Source organism: Parasteatoda tepidariorum, chromosome 7, assembly GCF_982258835.1.
Source record: "Parasteatoda tepidariorum strain Cologne lab strain chromosome 7, Ptep-v5.0, whole genome shotgun sequence".
NCBI classification, from domain to species: domain Eukaryota; kingdom Metazoa; phylum Arthropoda; class Arachnida; order Araneae; family Theridiidae; genus Parasteatoda; species Parasteatoda tepidariorum.
In genome coordinates this window covers 38,518,365-38,541,133 of record NC_141761.1, presented here as the reverse complement: position 1 = coordinate 38,541,133, position 22,769 = coordinate 38,518,365, and the positions used below count along the sequence as shown (strand labels likewise).

The window sequence follows — 22,769 nt, the reverse complement described above, 5'->3', positions numbered from 1 at the left end:
TTCATTACTGCTTTTAGAGCTAAATTTATTAGTTTCATTTATATGCATAAAAATATTCTTATCTAACTCATTATTATTCCTAAATTTAAATTTACGTGTTTCATTTATATCCTTCATCATTTTATCTTGTTCATTTCTTTTCTCATAAGTTTCATTCAATATTTTAACCTGAGATTCAATTCCTTCATTTAATTTCTTGACATTAAAAGTATCAGTTTCATTTAAATTCTTAATACTCAATTTATTGGTATCATCTGCATTTTTTATAGTTTTACTATGCGTTTCATTTAATTTAGGGATATGCACTTTATCTGCTTCATTTAAATTTTCTTCCTCACTTACATCAGGGTTCGAAACATTTTCTGAAACTAACTTATTTAATGATTTCAAATCTTGAATAAGATTTCTCATTGAGGTTATAGCATCCGAGTTTTCAGTTGATTCTTTGGCGCATTCCACATACTGATCAGCAGAAGCTATTTTATCCAAAGTTCTATTTTTATCATTTTTTTCAAGAAGGTAACGTAACTGAGAGTAGTTTTGAGCATCAGATGAATTTTCTTCATTTGAGGCTTTATTGTAAAGGTCACTTTTACTGGACACGTCACTGCTCATTGAAATTTCTTTTAAAGGTATTTTATCAGCTTTAAGAATTCTTCTCAACTCTTGAAAAGGGTCCTTATCATTGGGATTTTCATCAGAATTACTATTTAAGGTACTAATAATGGGAGTAATTTGGATATTTTGGACTAAATTATTTTTGGATAAAGAATCATTATCATGATATTCGGAATCCATGCACTCAGTCTCTTTCAAGCATTCCACTGTGCTTGTATCAATAAAAGAAATTTCTTTAACACTTTCTTGATTAGCTTTAAGATTAATAATTTGTTCATTAATAGCATCTGATTGGCTTTCTATCATAGAACACTTTTCTATTTCTAAATTTGGATTACCATGATATGTTAGTTTCGGCAACTCAATACCATCATCTTCAAGTTCTATTTCTTCACATTTGTTATCACTTAAATCACCCACAGAAGCAGAAGCTTGTTTTTTGTGATTTAGCACATCAATTTTAGATTGCTGCAAGCATGAGAAAACATTGTTGAAATCATTATTAGCTACCACAAAAGTTCCCACTTGATACATATGAGTGAACATATGCTCAACCATATCTCGTTTTGAGCCACATACATCACATACTAAACACTGATACCAATCTACAATTACATGTTGTTCAGCTTCGTGTTTTGAGAAAGCTGTTTTATCATTGAAAGTTTTAAAACAAAGTTTACATGAATATTTTTCTTTAACCACATTATTTGATGAAATTTCCAATGTTTCATCAATAGAAATATCATTAGAACATGGTTCAGCGAAGGATGCTACATTTTCTTTCAAAAGAGAATTAGCATCATCGGCAATAATATCGCATTTATCTATTACCTTATCTGTAGCTAATTCATCAGAAACAACTTTTACATTATTTTTTATTGATCTCAGAGTATCTTCATTCGGCGCTTCATAATCATTAATATTAGGAACAGGATGTGTTAAGAGATGTTTTTCAATTTCAGCAATAGTTACAAATATTTGTGAGCAAATACCACATTTCTTACTATATGAAGGGAAATTAATCATTTTAGGGCAAGAAAGTTCTGATGAACATTGACCATCTGCACTTTTAACATGATCTACTTCATCAGATCTTAGATTATGTGAATCTGGCTCCAGCTTCACCTGAATTTGTGGATCAATTTCGTCAAGATTAAGAGTGTCACCAGATTTGGATTGCAATGAATTTTCCTTATGTGCAGTAGCTACATGTTCCTTTAAGAGAACAGCAGCATTAAAAAACAATTTACAATAATAACAGCAAAATACATTTTTATTGCTTTTATTGTGAACATTCATTTCATGACGATTAAACACATCTTTACGAAAAAAATATTTACCACAGTATTTACAAGAAAACCAAGGATTGCCTGAATGCATTCTTTTATGCCTTAGCAATGTCGATTTACTACAAAATGTTAGATTGCATTCCAGACACATAAAATTTTCTTTACCTAGTTTGGATTGCCGGCCTTTTCTACTTCGGAATTTGCTTACTAATTTAAATTTTTTTATATGTTTTGGTTTATAAGTTTCTTTTACTTTAACATCTTCTTCAGAAGAAAATACAATTTTTCTCCCTACTAATCTAGCACTACGTCTAGTATTTGGAGATTCTTCACCACCAGAATTCTTACTTGGACTCATTTCACCACCAGAATACTTATTTGGACTCATTTCACCATCAGAATGTTTACTGGGACTCTTCAAGTTCACATTAGAATGAAGTGAGCTAAAACAAGATTCAATATGTTCCTCTAGTGATAAAGAATCAATCTGAATACCACAAGTAGGACAAATTCTTAGAGTCACATTGGATTTTTTAGTTGTAACTAACTTTTCAGAATTCACACATTGTTCTTTATGTTTCTCATGTCCAAGTTTAGTTGCAAACGTTTTACCGCACAGATCGCATATATATGACACTTTTTTTATTCTTTTTTCTTTTTGAATATCAGAATATTCCTTTTGTGATGAGAGCGATATTCTACAATTTAAAATGTGATCATCTAAATCGCTTTTAACTGAAAAGGATGATTTACACATTGGACATCCAAAAATTGAGGACTCTATATTTAATTCGCATTTTTTTATGTGCTGGTTTAGTTCTCTTTTACCTTTACATGCAAATGAACACTTTTCACATTTAAATTTAAGTTTGGGTCTCTTTTTACATATTTCATTATGCCTGTCAAGATGTTTTTTAGTAGGAAGCTTTAATTTGCAGTGAATACACATGAAAGGCGTAATAGAATGGCTTTGAACATGAAAACGATATTCTTCTACAGATGTAGACATTTTACCACAATAGGCACACATGTATTCACTTTTTTCAAAGGAAACAGAAGGGCAGTTGTGGTTGGAAAGTTTTTGAGAAGTAGTAAAACTTAATTTGCATTGATTACATTGAAAAGAGCTTACAACTTTCTCAGAGGTAGAAAGATTAATATCATTGTTAACAGTTTCACTTACATCAGATTTTCGACTGTGTTTAACAACATGCGTCATCAAGGCAGAGAAGCATGCAGCTTCATGGTTACAAATATGGCAGATGTATGATGATTTGTTCCCATGAATAAGTGTGTGTTCTTTTAATTGCTCAACAGAAGAAAATCGACGACAACAAAATTTGCACACATAACTTGCACTATCTTTATAATAAACTGATTTAAATTCACTTTGGCTTTTACTTTGGAGTTTGTTAGCTTTGTGATTCATCTCATAATCACTTTTCAATTTTTTATTACCGAGAGTTGAAGGAGATTCCTCTTTGCGTTTAAAAGATTTTTTTAACTTTGTTTGACTACTAACTTTAAATGTTAATTTCGACTTAAAATTGGAAGCTCTTTTAGTCAACTTTGATGAATTAGTTTGAAGTGGGGATGATAAATTTGTACATTTGTCGATTAAATTAGATAAACTCCCACCTTTTTCTGAATTTTTGTCAGAAGAGGGTTTATTAACCCCCAATTTAAGGTCGTGTTTCAGTGGGGATTGGCATTTTATTGAATGCATCATAACTGATAAATTTTATATTAAAGCATCATCAATCGTAAATTACTGATTTTTCTTCAGTAGAAATACAACAACAAAATCTTTGAAGTGTGACAGACTGGAAATAAATGCAACGATCTAGTAATCTAAACTTTATAGATATACCTTGATTTAGTTTCATATTTCGTTAAAAACCTTAGTTAAAAACGTAGAAATTTAGTATAATCTCGAAAATGGATTACACTACTTTTTTTGCAGTTTCTATATTAATTGGATTTGTCAATTCCTCGTTTATCTACACAAAGGTCAAATCAGGATACTTTTTCATCTGTTCGAAGATGTTGAGTATCCGTAAAATGCAATATCTTCTGAACTAATTACAATATTTTTTGCAATCTGTCATTTTACATCACTGAACATGAAATTAAGTTAAAAAAGGAAAAGTTTATCGACGATGAAAATTTTCTAACACAGCAGTAAACATTAATTGTAAACAAGTCACTTTTTTTCTTAAGAGATTGACAACATCCAGTTACGAATACAGTTAAGAAATATGCTTCATATGCATTTGAAATAACGAAGAGTTCGACCAATAGAATGAACTGTCTTAGAAGCCGTGATTCTACTACGTTAACCCTACAAATTTATAGAGCAGAGGCATCTGAAATTGGGGAGAACAAAGGCTATTCTCACGCCAAGTTTTGTCCGATTAACGGCAGCTGAATTTTGAGCGGGATGTCAAGAGCGTGTGATGTACCATTTCTGTAATGTTCAACGAAGTCAGTATATTTTTATCACAAATCTTTTGTTTCTATTTCTTGTAAATAATTTTTCATACGTTTTATATACACGCTAGGGCTTTTAATAACTAGTTTTTTTCTCTTGTCTTTTTTTCGATATCACTTGCACTGTAATATCGAAGCCTATTACTGCCTACCTTGGCAAAGATAACAATAGATGTAGGCCTAGACTTAGTTGATTATAATAGCTCATTATTCATATGCTTAAAATTGTCACGCGGGTCAAAATGGTTGTTGTCAATTTTTTTTTTTTTTTGAAAAGAAACTTTATTTTGTTTTCATCTTGGACATCTTCAACTGTTAATCCTGAACTGCTCGGTGCACAATTTCGTGGACATATATAAATGCAGTTTAGATATATTCTGTGTAAATTCTTTTGATGGCTGAATAGACATTGAACAGCCAATCGAGATCAATAATTCACAAATTCATACATGAAATATAATTTGAGAGCTTGACCATATTCAGACAGGGATCGTAAAGCTATTCATTATTGCAACATGTAATAATAATTTGTGCAGCGACAAAGAAAGAAATGAATTTTAAAAAGTATGAAAACATTTTTGTTTTGTACTTAGTGGTAAAATATAAGCAATAGTTTTTATAAAATTAATAAGTATCTATATATAAAATTATTAAGTATATATTTGATTTAACACAGAACTGTAGGTCCTAACTCTCAATGCTGCACTGACAGTTTCAGAGATCTCATCAGGGATATGCCTAACAATGCTTTTGTTCAATTTTTCTTCTTGCAATTTGTAAGAGCAATAACTCAATTTTGGTTCAGTCTGAAATAGTCTGTATCTTTGGTACAGTAAGGTGCTTTTCGTTTTGACACACGCGTCGTTATATATAAGTTTCGTGGTATAATCGGTAGCATGTAATTGTTTCATAAAAAAATTTCCAGTTATGATCTTCTTCAAAGACAATAAATGGGGGAATTTTTCTATGTTTTTTGGGTTCTTGAAAGCCTTGTAAGTCATTTGTGGAGTCTTCATTCTTGAATTCTCCAATTCTTCATTCGAATTTTTCAATAAATCTTATATATAAAGTATTAAAGCTGATGTATCAAAGATTATTGGAGCGAAATGAGAGAACTCAGTATCCAATCGATTATTTTCGATTTAACATGTGTTACTGGTTCGATGAATGAAGGCGAGTTATGTATTCAAAAAGTTTAGCAAAAATTTTAAAGCAAGGACATATTTCTACGAAGTCTATAATAGTAACGCCTTTTTCTATCTTAAGAATACAACACGTAATATTTTCTGAGAGAAGTAACGCCTACTTAATTTTCAATTTCTACTTTTGTGGATTATAAAAAGTTTGTAATGATCCAAAATTAAACATCAGCGGGAAAAATTTCATTTTCCGTAAATTTAACAAAATTTTCTAGGATTAAACTCTAAAATCTGACAGATTCCAACAATACAACCTTCAATTCCAGAATTTTCATAAATTTCGAAAAAAGGACGATACGAAATGCAGCACATTTATTAAATCTATTAAATTCATCAAGAAATTCGACTACACCGTTAATCTGTGAATGTTTCTGTTTGCCTCTTATTTAGTATATTTAATGAGAAATAGAGATCCTGTGATGGAGGCTGTAGGTACTACATTAATTATTTAGCTATTTTCATTGAAATTAATAGCTTATTGGTTTGAATGTACGGAAAAATATTCCAATAACATTCTACATAAAATAACCCTACAGTTATAAACAAAAATAAATAAATAAATAATTTTTTAATAAGAAAATAAAAGAAATGACTTGTAATAACTCTACACATTAAAAGTAAAAGGTTAATTTTTTTTCCAAATTCATAGCTTCAGCAAGTTGCACCTTGCTGTCTACGATCTGTGAATGGTACAGTACAGATCGTGTGAAAGGGTGTGATATACACACTCATCAAAATTTCTTGCGGCTGCAGTTGATCTGTAATGCTGCAGGACAGGGAAAATAAATATAATATTTACCAGCTATTTGACGAACTGTGTGTGTCTTTGTTAGATATTAAATCAAGACGTAACGCCTACTTTTTCTTTCAAATAACATCCTTAATCGGAAGTGATAAATGTATAAGAGATGTGTATAAGAAATGTCTATGAAAGATAAATTCGAAATATATTTTCCCTCTGTCCTAAATTCGGTGCAACATTTCAATGTTTTTGCACTGATTATTGATGTTGATGATTTTATGTTTTTGCTTGAGCATTTTTCATAGGTTTAAGGGTGCTATGCTATCAATCAACAACATTTACTTAAGAAGTACTCTTTCATTAAATCAATACTTAATTAATTAAAAAAATCCAGGGTTCGCCAGCTGTTAAGCCACGCCTCATTTTGTAAAAACTTTTCCTCCAGTAATTGCTTAAAACTATCATCTAGCTCAGTGGTTCCTGAACTTTTTTGTCTCGTAGACCCCTTGTCATGTTTTTCGGTTTTGGGTAAACCCCCTGCTTACCTGATATTGATTTTTTTATAAATTCATCAACTTCAAATGTATTTTTGACAGCTGGTGCTACTCACTGTGAAAGATTTAAATTTCTAACTGTAGTGAAGTGTAGTGGACTTAAGAAGAAAACACATGTTAATTTTATACATTTATTAATTAAATTCAAACTAATTACTAATTTAATTTAATTACTAATTAAATTTAATTTAATTAATATGTAAATGGAAAAAAATAGTGCACTATAAAACTCGTACTCCGTTACTAATATTATAATTGCGGAAATAAGTTTGTATATAAGTAGCGTATTGTCGGTTTGTTTATTGCGTTTTCACGTAAAAACTGAACAAGAAATCTCCCGTATCTTGTGCGCAGATAAAATTGGAGGACTAGCTAGCTAAAGAGTTGACACACTTGCTAGGCTGCAATTTATCGCGGAAAAATACTTTTTTGTTACTAAACAAAACCTTACAAGCAGAGAAAATAAAAACGAACGCGGACGGAGCTGCAGGCAACTGCTAGTTTATAATAATTCAGTTTCGTATATCAAAAAATGATCCTACAAACTTAAATTTTAATAAAATTTTTATTTCATAGCTACTTCTATAAATTATGTAGAATGTAGATAGATATATGTCTTTATATTATAAGGTAGTATGTAAATAAATAGGTACTATCAGGGTATGGTGATTATTCCATTCATGAAATGCCAAAATTAAAAGTCACGACCTGCTCATATGAGATCCACTATCATTGAACCCCATTTTCATATCATGGATCCTCAATTTTTTTTTCACTTGACATGGACCCCTTGCAGGTTGTCATCGACCCCTGGGGGTCGATATAGACCACTTTGGGAATCACTGCTAGCTAATGAATCGTGAATTCATTAGCAGTATAATTTTACTACTAAACTGCACTGGAAGTTATTTATGACTCCACCTACTTGAAATGTAGCGACTAATTTGGGGTAAAATTTTCAACCTAAATGCTGTAGCTAGGTTGTTATGGAAGGAATATAAAATGGAATTTTCCTAATTTTTAAAACAGTGGACTCTGAAATACGACTCGCTAGTCACGAGTGATATTTTAAATATTTGATAGCTGCTTGTCGCGTGAGGTATTGAGTGCTGAGTTAGCCTTGCCAAACACTAGGTTAATAAAGTTAATAAAATCTACTCTATGGGTAAGTTATTAAAATATTAAAAAAAGGAGCAATTTACGAAGAATGTAATTTTTTTGTTGTTGAACGAACTGTAAAGCATTGAATACTCGTTGTGGTGTTTCATCTCTCATAGCCTGTTTGTTAGTGAACCTATTGAAAATGCTTAGTAGTTTGAGTTTAGTCATTGCAAACATTTTCTTGCCTGTGATATTTTACAAGAATTGGGGAACTCGCCAGTTAAAAATGATGTCGATCAAACTTCTTTGTCATCTTTGTCTAATATTTTGAGGGAACATCCATGCTTCTGTGAACTGCTTAAAGATTCTCGCACTATATTGCACACATCAAGAAAAACGTAATGTCATGCTGTTGCCTCAGGATTATGGTTCATTTTGGTGTGGCAGCGCACTTACTAGTCCAGTGTAATTACTCTCTATAACAAAAAAATCGACGCACCAAGAAGGAGTTGTCCGATAGAAACGAAAATTAGTGGATAGGAAGACAATGTACAGAATAGTGAATGATTAAAATTTAAGAATAGTTGAATAATTTATTGCAGAGTTACAGTAACAAGTTAAATAAGGTGTTGACCCACCTTTAGCCTGGATACAAGCTGCCACACGGCGTGGCATAGACCGATAAAGCTCCCGGATGGTCACTTGCGGTATTTCCTGCCAAATTCGATCCAATTGTCGAACGAGGTCATCAACAATCCGTGCCAGATGCAATCGCCTTCTCATCATATCCCAGACATGCTCGATGGGAGAGAGATCTGGTGATCTGGCAGGCCAAGGAAGAGTTTGACAAGCTTGCAGACAGTTCACAGCAACACGTGCCGTATGTGGTCTGGCATTGCACTACTGAAAAACCAGCCAAGGTTCCTGCAAAAGGAACGGTAGCAAAACAGGTCTTAGGATGTCGTCGACATACCGCTGTGCGGTAAGTGTACCTCTAATGACGACCAAAAGGGTCCGGCTGTCAAAGGAAATGGCACCCCAGACCATAATGCCTTGTTGAGGGTCGGTGTGGCATGCAACAGTGAAGGCAGGATCCCCCCTCTGCCCTGTGCGTCTCCAAACACGTCTTCGATGATCGTCAGGACACAGTTGGAAGCGGGATTCGTCGCTATAGACTATACGTCCCCAGTCGGCATCATTCCATCCACATCTGTTCAAAACATTCATGCATACGAAATTTCAAGGCAATCAGATGATTGCATCTTGGTGCGTCGATTGTTTTGTTATTGAAAGTATTTGAATTCTTCAAGGCTGCCTTCCTGTTAAATATTGTTCATATATGTTGATGGGATTCCAATTGCTTATATCTCAAAAAGTCAGCTATGACCAATTTAAGTCGAAATAAATGACACAGTTGAAAGTAGTCGAAATAACGATTGCGTGATTTCCATCCCCACAGGTACGAAAACGAGTTAGTAAAAATCTAGTTTACTGGTTAATTTAATGCGTCTCTTTTTTTTTCGTAATTGTCTTTATGTTATAAAATTATTGGATAGTTTTTTTAAATCACATGCTGAGAAATGTTTTCTTTTTATTTATAGTTTGTTTTAATTATTCTAAACTTTCCGTACTTACTATTTTCTTTAATTCTTTCTAAGTCAAATTCACATGTATTCAATAAAATTCTTTTTGTCGCACAGCTTAAAATAAATGAACAAACATCAGGGAAATAAATAAGCTTTAAAATGCAAAGAGCTAACGTTCTTATAAATATATTTTTCTTTCGAGAATTTTTTTTATGTAAATATCAGAGTTCTGTATTCACATTTATACTAGTTATATTAATTTGGAATATTTACCAAAAAGAAGCATATAAATTACAAGTAGTAAATTTTGATAAAAAATTCTTAATGTTCATTTTTGCCATTTTAACCGTTAAGAATAATTAAGAAAAATGCTGTATTTTTGAAATTACTTTTTACTTTAATTTTTTATCAATAATTTTTTAAAAGAACATGAGAAGGGAGAAATAAATAAGTAAAAATTATAATAAAAGCATCGTCCATAAACTATTCTAACGAGGCGAAAATAGCTTCGAAATAAAAAAAAGTCATTGAGGGAATATTTATTTTTGCTCAGTAATATTATTTCTTTGTTTTTATAGACTTTTTATTTGAGTTAATTCTTTTGGAGAATAAATTCCTGCTTAAATTGATACAAATTTTGACTTAAGATATGCTTATTTCTTTTTTCAAATAGATTGTAAAAAATTAAATCGACATATTTATTTTTTTAATTCTGTTTTTATGATACATTGAAACAATTGTTCAGTAAAAAAAAAAATAATAATAATAAATAAATCTTAATTTTTTAAATTTTTTTTTGCAAATTGCGAAGTAGTGACATGATTCACCCCACCCAACTTTCTCTTCATGAAAAAAAAATTAGAATAAGTAAGATTTATTTCGTTTACCTTTTAACCGCTAAATTACTTATGCTCATCTAAAACTCCAATAATTTTTATTAATTCACACTTTTTCATGGAGAATTGATGTATTTCTCCTCAAGATCTTACGCATTTGTAAGAAATGGCAATTATTTGAAACACAGATTAGAAGAGAGTTGGTTTAAAGTAACACGAGTCCAATATTAACTTTACATCAGGGGCACCTATTTTATTTCATAATCGGTGTTGACTAACTGACCCAATTCTGAGTTTACGACAGTCAATGTCGTAGTCTGGCCTGGCAATTTTGAACCCAGGCCAGAAGACAAAAGAATGTACGCAACAGAGTTACAGGATAAAAATGATCAGCAGACATTTTTTAGAACACTCATTTTTTTTTATTATTATTTTTTGATCTGTTGCCATTCGCAACTCTCATAAAAGTAATATGAATAGTCATGTGACATATGATGTTCCTACAATACTCCCTCACCAGTAACTAAGTTACGATGCTTGGGCAAGTATGTCAAATTTGTCATATAATGATAATATAACAGCATATATACAGTTCAAAAATTATACTACATAATGACTCATCATAATACGAAAACATATATACAAGATATTAATATAACATATATACAAATTATACCATTCTAGTTTCAATGCAATAAAAAATATATATATAAAATAAATGTATATGTATCTAATTAATACAGTTTTGTTCTAAAAAGCGAACAGGCTTTTTTATTTTTCTGCCAAATCTAGACATTTTAACATTTTGCTCGGAATTGGCTGCATTTTCTTGTAATTTATTTGATGTTAAACATTCGTTAGGTTTTGCAGCTTTTAGGTTTTCATCGTAATCTGGATTCTCATTTTCAGAATTCAGTAGATAAGCTGGTTTAAGCCTGTCTATTGAAATGCTTACGTTTTTTCCTTTATAACTAATTACAAAATACTTTTCTGACTTATCCATCACTTTATAGGGTCCTTGATAAGGAGACTCTAATGGCTTCTTGACTCTATCAATCCGCATAAAAACATGTGAACATGAACTTAAATCTTTGTGCACAAATACTTTGTTCCTTTTGAAATATTTTGACTCTAAAGGTTTTAATGTTTCCATTTGATTTTGAAGATTGCTAATAAAGTTTTCCGTGGATGTTGTCACTTTTGAGTTATCAAAAAATTCACCAGGAAGTTTAATGCATTTACCATAAACCATCTGAGATATTGAATAGTTGGTGTCATCGCGTAGAGCAGCTCTGAGACCAAGTAAGATAGTAGGAAGGGTTTCAGACCATTTAATAGAGTTGTGTGCCTTTATTGCAGTTTTCAATGTACGATGTTGACGCTCAATTTTGCCATTGCACTGAGGATGATATGCAGTTGTTCTGTTGATTTTTACTCCACATAAGTTGGTAAGAGATTTAAACGTTTCAGAATCAAACTGTGATCCTCTATCGGTAATTACTCTGTATGGCACTCCAAATCTAACTATCCTATTTTCATAGAAACATCTGGCGACTGTTTCAGCTTTGATATCAGGTATAGGAACTACTTCTATCCAGCTTGTAAAACGGTCAATACAAGTCAAACAGTATCTGTTTCCATTGGATGGGGGTAACGGTCCAATTAGGTCAATATGTATCTCGTTAAATCTTTCATCGGGTTGTTGATATTCTCCAAACTGGGATTTAGTATGTTTTGAAATTTTGTTTTTTTGGCAATCAATACAGGATTGTGCCCAAATTCGAACATCTTTTCGAATTCCAGGCCAAATAAATCTTGACACTATCTGTTTGATAGTTGATCTGATTCCTGGATGAGATAAACCATGTATCAGTTTGAAAACAATCATTCTTGAATTTTTAGGTATATATGGTCTAATTTTATTAGCAGAGATATCACACCATAGAAATTTACCAGACTGTAGTGGTTGTTGTTTAAATTTTAAGGTTGTGTCTGATTGCATTAGTTGTTTTAATTCTTCATCACTACTTTGATCATCAGCAATTTTCTCATAATCTACACTAGTTACTTCTTGAATTCGGGATAACGCGTCTGCGACGATATTATTTTTGCCAATAATGTGTTGAAGGTTAGTCGAAAACTGGGATATGTACTGGAGATGTCTATTTTGTCTTGGAGATGCTTTTTCATTTTTTTGTTTGAAGGCAAAAACCAGTGGCTTATGGTCTGTAAATATAGTAAATTCTCGACCTTCTAATAGATGTTTGAAATGCTTTACAGAAAGATATATCCCTAATAATTCTCTGTCGTAGGTAGGGGAGAGTGGGGTCAATTGTAACAGGGTACGATTGTAACAGAGCAAAAATTTCGAGTGTCGGGCTCTAGATTTGGTTTCAAGGTGGCGCACAAGGTGTATTTAATAAATCTACATGTACACCCCTGATGGCAATCATTTTTATGTACTTTTGAAAGAGTTAGATCACAAAAGATATTTTCACGCCACGCAAGTACTTTTTTTGGTATTAGAATATTATATTGTAACAAAGTAATTTTGTTTAAACAAATAAAAATTAGTAACCGAATATGTAAGTGGACACCTTAATTAACATTTCAATAAAAAAAAAGATTAGTTTTGTTAATTAACTAGCATTGTTTTTAACAAATGAAGCTGAAATGGCGTCTTGGGGACAATTGTAACAATAAGTAAAGGGACGATTGTAACAGCTGAAAATAAATAATCTTATGTTTACAAACCATTACTTAACTCTTTAAGAACCACCAATAGTTTCCTATATCATTTATATTATACTAGTGGGCTGCGCCCCCTGCTCGCTAACGCTCGCCAACCCCCGAAAATTGCTACGCAATGTTATATGGTTTGCTCCGCAAATCAAGCTCGCTTCGCTCGCTACTAACTTAGGTACATTGCAAATGCACAAAATTCTAAGAATTCAAAACAATCATTCAAATCCAAGTAACAACTTTTTTTTCTAAAAAAAATTACATCTTTTTAGTAAGTACTGAGTCCTTAAAATAAATTTGAATTCAAATAAATGACATGTAATTCGTTAAATCTATTAGAAATGTGCTATAGTATAACATCTTAAGATAAAATTTCTAAAACTGATATCTCTTTAAAAAGATTAAAATTTTGGCTATAATTAAGTCTATTAAAAATTTAAATAAGTGAATTGCAATGGAAAAACCTGCGTAAACAAATAAATTCTAGTAAAACAAATAAATTCGTGATATAAATCAAAAATTGTCAAATAAATTCGTAATACATAAATTCGTGAAAAAAAAACGCTTTCGACAAAAAACCAAAATAGAGATCTATCGACAAAGATTTCTGCCTAGCTTATGCTCTCCCTGGTTATTTCAGTTTCCGTTTTTAAAAGCGCTATATGTTGAGCCATCTTAGCTAGATTTGGCATGTGACATTTTTAACGGTAATCATTGGTCTATTTTCTAGCGTTGCCATTCGGGGAGTTGTAATGAGGCTTTTTTTTATCGCCGTGTAAGAGAAATATATATATAGATTGCATGTGCATTATTTTATTTGTCACCTTTCACAGCATAAATTAAATTTTTTAACCCCTTAAAGTTAAAAGCTTAACCCTTTAGGTCTCTGCTCATTATTATTATTACTCCTAAAATATCACTACTATTTTGATCAATAAAGAAATATATCACAACTATGATAATATGTATAATTAACTATGTTTTAGTTGAATTTATGAACTGTTACAATTGACCCCGTAAGTGGGGACAATTGTAACAAGTGCTCGACTGTCAAAAATTGTTAATAACTAATATAATAACATTTAAAATTAGGTATTTATTTTTTTTTCTAGTAGAGGATAGTCTACTTTACTCGTCTGTCAATTAATACTAATAATATATTGGATTTTTTGCTAGTTAAAAATAGTTAAGTAAAAAATGTTACAATTGACCCCACTCTCCCCTACTATATGATTTCTGTGCATCATTTAATTTTTTTGAATAGAAAGCTATCGGTTTCCAAGCACCATTTTCGTATTGTTCCAATACAGATCCGATTGCGAAATCTGAAGCATCTGAGCAAAGGCATAGAGGTAATTCAAACTTCGGATATGTTAGCAAGGCTACATTGGATAAGTCTTGTTTGCATTTTTCAAACATGTTAATAGCTTGTTCAGTCCACATTATTTTTCTTTTGTCATTTTTATGAGCTCCTTTCAAATATTCGTGGAGAATTGCTTGTGTTTTAGCAGCGTCTTTGATGTATCGTCTATAATAGTTTATTAGACCAAGAAAGGTTCTCAGTTCACGTATGGTTTCTGGCAACTTCTAATTATGGATTGCTTCTACTTTTTGGGAAAGGGGCTTGGATCCTTCCGAACTGATTTCATATCCCAAAAACTCCAATTTCTCCACAGCAATGACTGACTTGGAGATATTGATTCTGAGGCCATATTTATCTAATTTATCAAAAAGTTGTTTTAAATGAGATTGATGCTCTTCTTTGTTTCGAGATGCCACTAATATATCGTCTAGATAAGGAAAAACGAAATCAAGTCCACACAGAACTTCATTTATGAAGCGTTGAAACGTTGAAGGTGCATTTCTGAGGCCGAAACTCATAACGTTGAATTCAAAGAGTCCGAAAGGGGTAATTATTGCGGTTTTTTGTTTGTCCTCTTCATTTATAGGAAGTTGATAATAAGCTTTAAATAAATCGAATTTAGAAAATACTTTGGTGTCTTTTAAAATATGATGGAAATCTTCGATTCTTGGTATTGGATATCGGTCTGGTATTGTTTGGTCGTTTAGTCTTCTATAATCTCCACATGGTCTGTAAGACCCATCCTTCTTTTTAACCATATGTAAGGGACTTGCCCAGGGCGATTTTGAAGTTCTAATAATCCCGTTGTCTAGCATGAATTGAAATTCTTCTTTGGCTATTTTAAATTTTTTTGGATCTAATTGTCGTGCCTTAGAAAACACAGGTTTTCCCGTTGTGGCGATAAAATGTCGAATTTCATGTTTAGCATCACTAATTAATAAGTTTGGCTTAGTTAAATTTGGATATGAAGAGAATAATTCAGAAAACTTAGAATTTTTATCCATAGTGGAAATTGTTTCCGTCATGCATATTGGAGAAATTTCTCCTTTAACTATTAAATTGGTTACTCCATCAATTAATCTTTTTTCTTTAATGTCAATTAATAAATTAAACTTATTAAGGAAATCGGCCCCTATTATTCCTTTATTAATTTTGGCGATAATAAATGGGAAATTAAATGAGCGGCGAAGTCCTAAATCAACAGTTAATATTTTGATTCCATAGGTTGTAATCTCGGATCCATTTGCTGCATATAGTTTAAAATTTTCTATTGTTTTATTTCGAGTGAGAGTTGCAGGTATTAGACTAACATCAGCTCCTGAATCAATTAAAAATCGTAAACCTGACTTTTTATCCTTTACAAATAATCTGAACTTGCGGCTTTCATTAACATCAGCAACAGTTGTAGCCGCTAATCCTGTTGCATCATGGAGTTTTCCGACTTTTCTCGCCAAGCACATGGTGAATAACATTTCTCAGGTCGGCAACGATTACCAAATTTAAAATGATAGTAACAATATTTACCTTTCCTATTGAATGCTTTTATTGAATGACTGCGACTTCGAGATGTATTTCGGTAATTATTTCTAAATTTAGATCTACTACGGTCATTTATTTGCAGTGAATCAATTTTCTGTTCTAATGCTGCTATTCGTGCAATTAAAGCATCATTGTAGGTAACATTTGGTGAAACAGTACATATTTCTTCCCCAGTTTTCATTTCGTGAATTTTATCCGCCATCGTAGACAGTTTATCTAAACTTTCTTCACTGACAAGCAGAATATTTCGTATAAAATTCGGCATTTTATCAAGCCATAAAGATTTTAACACTTTTTCTGAAAAATCGTCTGCTCCTAAATTTTTCATTTTTTGCAAAAGTTGGCTTGGCTTGTAATCTCCAAGTTCTAATCCTGTAACTAAGCGCTGAATTCTCTTGTTTTCGCTTTCATTAAACGTATTTAAAAGTCTTTCTTTCGCCAAGGTATATTTGTTAGGCTTAGTGTCTTTAATAATGTCCCAAATATTTTCTACATACTTCGGTTCCAGTTGGGATATCAAATAATTAAATTTGGTTTCTTCAGTTGTGATCTTATTTATTTGAAACTGTGCTTCTACTTGGTAAAACCAAATGTCGGGTTTCTCTCTCCAAAAAGGTGGAATTTTAATGCTTACTTTATTAGCTTCGGCGTCCATGACGATCGTTGCTTCGATCTTTTCACTGTTTTTTGTAGCCATGTCAAAAATCCGGGTCACCAGTTGTACGCAACAGAGTTACAGGATAAAAATGATCAGCAGACATTTTTTAGAACACTCATTTTTTTTTATTATTATTTTTTGATCTGTTGCCATTCGCAACTCTCATAAAAGTAATATGAATAGTCATGTGACATATGATGTTCCTACAAGAACTCCTGAAACAAACATTGGGGCAAATTAGCTTTCGTGGAGTACTTTTTAATGGAATTAACCCTCATTCGTGTTACATAGAGAGGAAAACCACAAAACTCTCACGATTAGCCTGACGGCAAGCGGATTCTAACCCATGATCCGTCGTCTACCACTGAGGATATTTTACGTCTGCACTGTGGTTGGCGCGAAAGTGATACACTAAATATGAATTTCATTTTACATTTTTAATTTTGTTTTAATTTATCAAACCAGCTATTGATTATTTCTCCGCTTCTTTTTGATTACTTTAAGTCGTTGTTTCAAATTTGTGGTGTTATTATCGCTCTTAGTTCAAATGTTTAGAGCACTCTAAATATATTTGTTGAGACTTTAACATTACGATCAAATAACTATGGAACATTTCCTCTTTTCTAAATTGAAAGTTAAATTTTATTCTTTACTCTAGGTTTTGGTTATTACTTTTTGCACTTCAATTTCACTTAGTCCTATTGACATCAATTTTTTAAATTTTATTTTAAAATCATTTTGGTAAATCTTGCGTGATTTTATATTTTACGATTGCGATTTATATATTTTTTCCTTTCTATCTATATTTAAAATTGTAAGAGCAACAGCCTCTGTTTTGGGTGTAAATCTTTACGCAACATTTTGCTTTGCTGTGCTGAAGCGGTAGACTTAGAAACTGATATGTTACAGAAAAATATAAATTTTATTTTATATCTGTCGTAGAACAGCCACCCTAATCTTTGGGCTTACGATTACTAGTGCTTAAATCCGTAGTCTTATATCCAGAACTAAATCCAGAGGACAAAGAAACTCCTGGTTCAAGTATTGGGTGAAATTGCCATCGTGGAGGACTTTTTGATGAAACTAATCCGTATTTGCGTTACATGGAGAGGAAAACGACGAATACCTCCCATGGTTAGCCTGACGGCAAGGGGTCTCTAACCCATGATCCGTTTACCGCTGAGGATATCTTACGCCAGCACTGTGGTCGGTGCAAGCCGAGTGCGGAATTCGAATTGACCAGCCATTGCTGGGATTCGAATCCAGTTCACTTCATTGGGAAACGAGCACTCTATCCCCTAAGCCACCAAGGCTCAGAAAAATATATAGAAAGTATGACAAAATTAAAAAAAAAATTGAATCTTCAACACTATTAACTGTGAAATTTTTAGTAAAACATATCACGCCGGCCGCTCTGCAATGCAGAAAATGGCGACTACAGAGTTGAAATTTAACATGTTGAAAGCACCACTTTTTTGTGAAGTAATCGCGAGTTTCTTTCGAAATTTCAATTTGTTCGAAAGTTATCTCTATTTTAAATGTCATTTCTATTTAAAAAATTTTCCCATCTTTTGCTTTAAACAATGATCATGTAACCTTTGTTCTAAGGAAAAGTAAGAAAATTTATTGGTTTCTCCAGGTTCGTATTTTATATGGGTTCGTTCTTTTCTGAAGTTGAAAGTAAGAAAAGGAAAGGGCAGCCACAAAATCGCTAAAGTTAACTACAATTGTTATTTTTCAACTCATTCAACTACAATACTACTACTACTATTAATAATAAAATGATAAATAAGAATGGTTTTGATAATTATAGATAGGATCATTAAATAACGTATCGACTGTCAAGCTACTGAACCTTCTATACTTTTCATAGTTTATCTATTAAGGTACGGACTCTATCATGGTTTCGAAGTCTGTACTACCACGATACGGAATACATTAAATTAAATGCTTTATATTTCAGGTGTTGAGCGCTCGAAAACTTATTCTTTTCATATCAATATTAATGTTTATTCGCATTAATAAAATATTTTTTGAAGTAATACAATTTGTAGAAATGAATAATAAGAAATCAGATGTTCAAAAATTAAAATTATTTTAATATAGGTTTTATTTTCCCTTAGATACATTAAACAAACTTTTTCATTACATTAACTTTTGCTGTAATTTTTATTATGTGTAATGTAAGCTATTTTATATGTACAGTGCACAAAAAAAGAGCTTATTTTAGATCTCTAATAAGTATATTCTCGTTTCTTCATTTCTAACAAGGGTTCTAAACGTATATGTTACGAACAGCGATTATGTACAATAATAAATGGACCATCCTGATTAACTTTTGATTTAATGATCGGATCGTTTTAGGACTCAATCTTAATGGTTCGAGGGTTCTCAAATATGCTAATTATATAGTGAAGATGATATTTTAAGTTTCGAAATCAGACACAAAAATGCTCTTTGAATAAATATACTTTTTCTTCGTCGGATTCGAATTTCTAACCTCCAAAAAATAGGGAGAAGCCGCAATGAGGGAAATATGGTTCCCATAGTTTGGAGTTTGGTTAGAGGCCCAAAGTGTGATTTTACTTTTTGCGCATTTCTCCATGTCATCAAGATTTTTTTAGGCGATTTGAAAATTTTTTGCACATAATTCTAAGATTTGTGTATCCAAAGTTAATTTCATTCCCGAAAAACAACAACTTTCAGTAAATATCTATTATTTTATTTAATAATAGCCTAAAAAATTTTGAATTGTAAGGTTTACAATTTTTTACAGTATTCTAAATACTACTTTTTCAAAATTCGATCCTTCAGGAACTATTCAACCGATTTCACTCAAATTTCACATTTTGATATTCACTCAAATTTCATATATCGTCTCATCTATCAAGTTGAGTTTTGAAGAAATTAATGGAGGAAGGTTCCTCTATTCTTCCATACATTTTCTGCTTTCCATGCCACACCCAGGCTGTTGAAAAATTAGTTAAAATTGTTACGGATGTTTCGGGACAAGTTTGTGGATCGAAAGCTCGTGATGGTATGATACGATCCTTCGATTCACAAACTTGTTAAATTTTGAAGAAATTGATGGAGGAAGGTTCTTCAATTCTTTCATACATTTTCTGCTTTCCATGCCACACCCAGGCTGTTGAAAAATTAGTTAAAATTGTTACGGATGTTTCGGGACAAGTTTGTGGATCGGAAGCTCGTGATGGTATGATACGAGCAAAACTATTAGACAGATCAATAATGCCAACTTTTGAAACTGAGTCAGAATTCAATGCTGATTTAAGGTTAGAGTAAGGATTTTGTAGAAAAATACGTAACAGTGAGAATACAATGTCCAATGGAAGGGTGGTTGGGATGGGCAGGATCACGGGTGGAACTCGTCATGATGAATGCTGGATGGTTCATCGAACCAGCAAAGAGTCGTATTTTTATAAACCTCACGATAGTATTGTTTATTTAAAACAAAATTAACTTTAAAAAGCACCGAGTAGCATGTAAACTAGCTTTACATCTACAATTAGTAAAGATAGATTTCGAGCGTGCTGATTGGATTTCTCGGCAAATACTTCTGTTAGGTCTTTTTGTAGCTCCTCCTTAATTCTAAGAAATGTTAAGGTTTTGTACAGAAAATAATACAGCGTAATCAATGGTTTTTTAATAATAAAACATTTATTGAAATATAGTTTGTTTTAAATTTTATTCTTATATTCTTCTTCATTTGTTTAAAATATTTTTCTTTACATTTCAGTATAACATTTTTCGATATTGATGTCATGGAATTCAGGTAAATACAAGGTAAACAACAACGTTTTAGTAAAACATCAAATTTGTACAATAAAAATTATTTAACATAAATTGAGAAGAAATATTTTAAAAGTAATTTTAGCTAGCTTTTATGTACTAAATATAAAATTTGATTAATATTTAACTTGAATATTATTATGAATCTCGTTATGCTCTCAGGAATTAAAATCTATAACTTATATTTATCAAGCATGATTGCAGAACCAAACAAATAAAAACTATGAAGATTCGTTTATATTTATTACATGAGATTTTAAAATGCATGTAAATATTTTTGCAAAATTATTTTTAATTATTTGTAAAATATTTTATCCTATCTTAGAGGAAAATATTTTAAAATGTTATAATTCAGCAAAAAAATTATCGAGCATTTATAACTAATAAAATTTATTTTATAGCGAGTAGCATACAGCAAGTTTACAAGTCACAATAAGTATAACACGTTACAAGAAAATGAAAGAAGATACTAAAGCAAGAACTAGTTTTAACTAAGAAGATACTAGTTTTAACTAAGAAGATACTAGTTTTATTATTATTATTTTTTAGAATTCCCATTTCTACTCCGTTGCGAATTTCTATCCTCAGTCAAAAAATCGAAATCATATGTTTGAATATTATGGAAGTTTAGAGTTTAAAAAATAAATAAATACATAAAATGAAAGAATCGAAATAGATTTTAGGAGTTAAAGCATAGTATATTTTCTACTGTTTCTTAAAAATAGTTTTTGAAATGAATGAATATTTAACTGACACGGGGAAACATTTGAAATAAATTATAAGCTCTAAGATTTGCTATTTATGCATACTTTTTCATTTAACTCTAAAATAAAAGAGGTCGTTACGTGCTGAATAAATCTGCTTAAAATTAACAAAACCGATTTAAAGAAGTTATGCAGACTCATTCTTTGCAAAAGGAAGTTAAACTCTTTTATTAGTATATAAATAGAATTAACAGCTAATAATTATTTCCTAATAAATCAAACAAAAACTTAAGAATTAAACAAAGAGTTTTTTTAAGGAATAGTAATATTGAATTACAGCAAATTTTAATCAATTTTTGGAGAACATCATGCTTTTGAATTTCAAAATTAAATTTACTATTCGTGCAAGCTGGGGGAACAAAAATTTCTAATTAAAAAAAAAAATCCATTTCGTGAGAATTAGTCCGTGAATTTTCGAAGTTCTGGAATTCTCTGGAGTTCTGGAATTTTCGCTTCACACTATTGTTTACGATAAGCTATGGCCAATGGTTTAAAAATTATTTATTTCATGAAAGTAATTATTTTTATAACTGCTATTATGACACCCTGTTTATGCTTATACTGCAAAATTAGTGAATTAGTAAATTAATAAAAATTCACTCCGTTCATAGGCTTCGCTTGAGTTAAAACAGAAAAACAAGAAAAATGAAACAAAAAAAGTTCTTAATTTTTAAAACATAAAGTGTTGAAAAAACGATGAAGCTGACTTGCATGAATATAATTAAAAATAGGAAAAAAATCAGCATTATAAAACTCATGGTTCAGTGCAAAGTAATTTAGTTTCAATTCTTCAAATTTCGCTTTTTCATGGGTCTTTCTGATATAAATTAACAAGTTTTCGAACTTAATATGTGTAAATATTATTTCTAAGAATGTATAGTAAAGAAACCAATTTTAGATTATTCTTTATTTTTCTTATTATTTTTTTCCAATGCCCACCTGAATAATGACCTAGGTCATACAGGCACCTGAAGGGCAGATTTGTTGGCCATTCTTTCAGGGGCACCATATTAGGTGGGCCAACGTTGCTCCCACAGTAAGGAAAGATAGTACAGAAAAGGAAAGAGCATCCATGCCTTGCCCGGGATTCAAATCCAGAACCTTTCTGATGCAAGGGCAGTTCCCTAACCCCATCACAGGCCGATCGGCGATTATTCTTTATTAAATCTATTAAAATCCCCCCCCCAAAAAAAACTTTGTCGGAAAATAATATTCCAAATAATACTTTGCCGAATACCGAATGGTGGCCGACTATTCGTTACATCCCAAGTATGCACGTCCTTAATGGAAAAGTGAATGTAAAAAAAAAAGAACCTTAGACCATACTTTTAATTAAAACTACATTTTAGTGTTCCAAGTTTCATATTTATTGATTATCTCTCAAAGAAGCTGTTTTATTTCCTATTTTGAAAGAAAGAATGCATTTAAATGCTTAAATGCATTACATCTAGAGAATCTACGCATTTACTCCGTTTAGA

The 22,769-nt window shown here is 31.4% G+C and overlaps 1 protein-coding gene across 1 annotated transcript in view; it reads left to right on the top strand.

The window, feature by feature from the left end:
* Window positions 1-4,250: 4,250 nt before the first annotated feature.
* LOC107448270 (uncharacterized) overlaps window positions 4,251-22,769 on the top strand; it is a 79,122-nt gene continuing 60,603 nt past the window's right edge. The window contains exon 1 of the mRNA XM_043051621.3: window positions 4,251-4,391. Within this exon, the coding sequence (XP_042907555.2) occupies window positions 4,364-4,391 (28 nt within the window). The 5' untranslated portion in view covers window positions 4,251-4,363. The remainder of the gene's footprint in view (window positions 4,392-22,769) is intronic.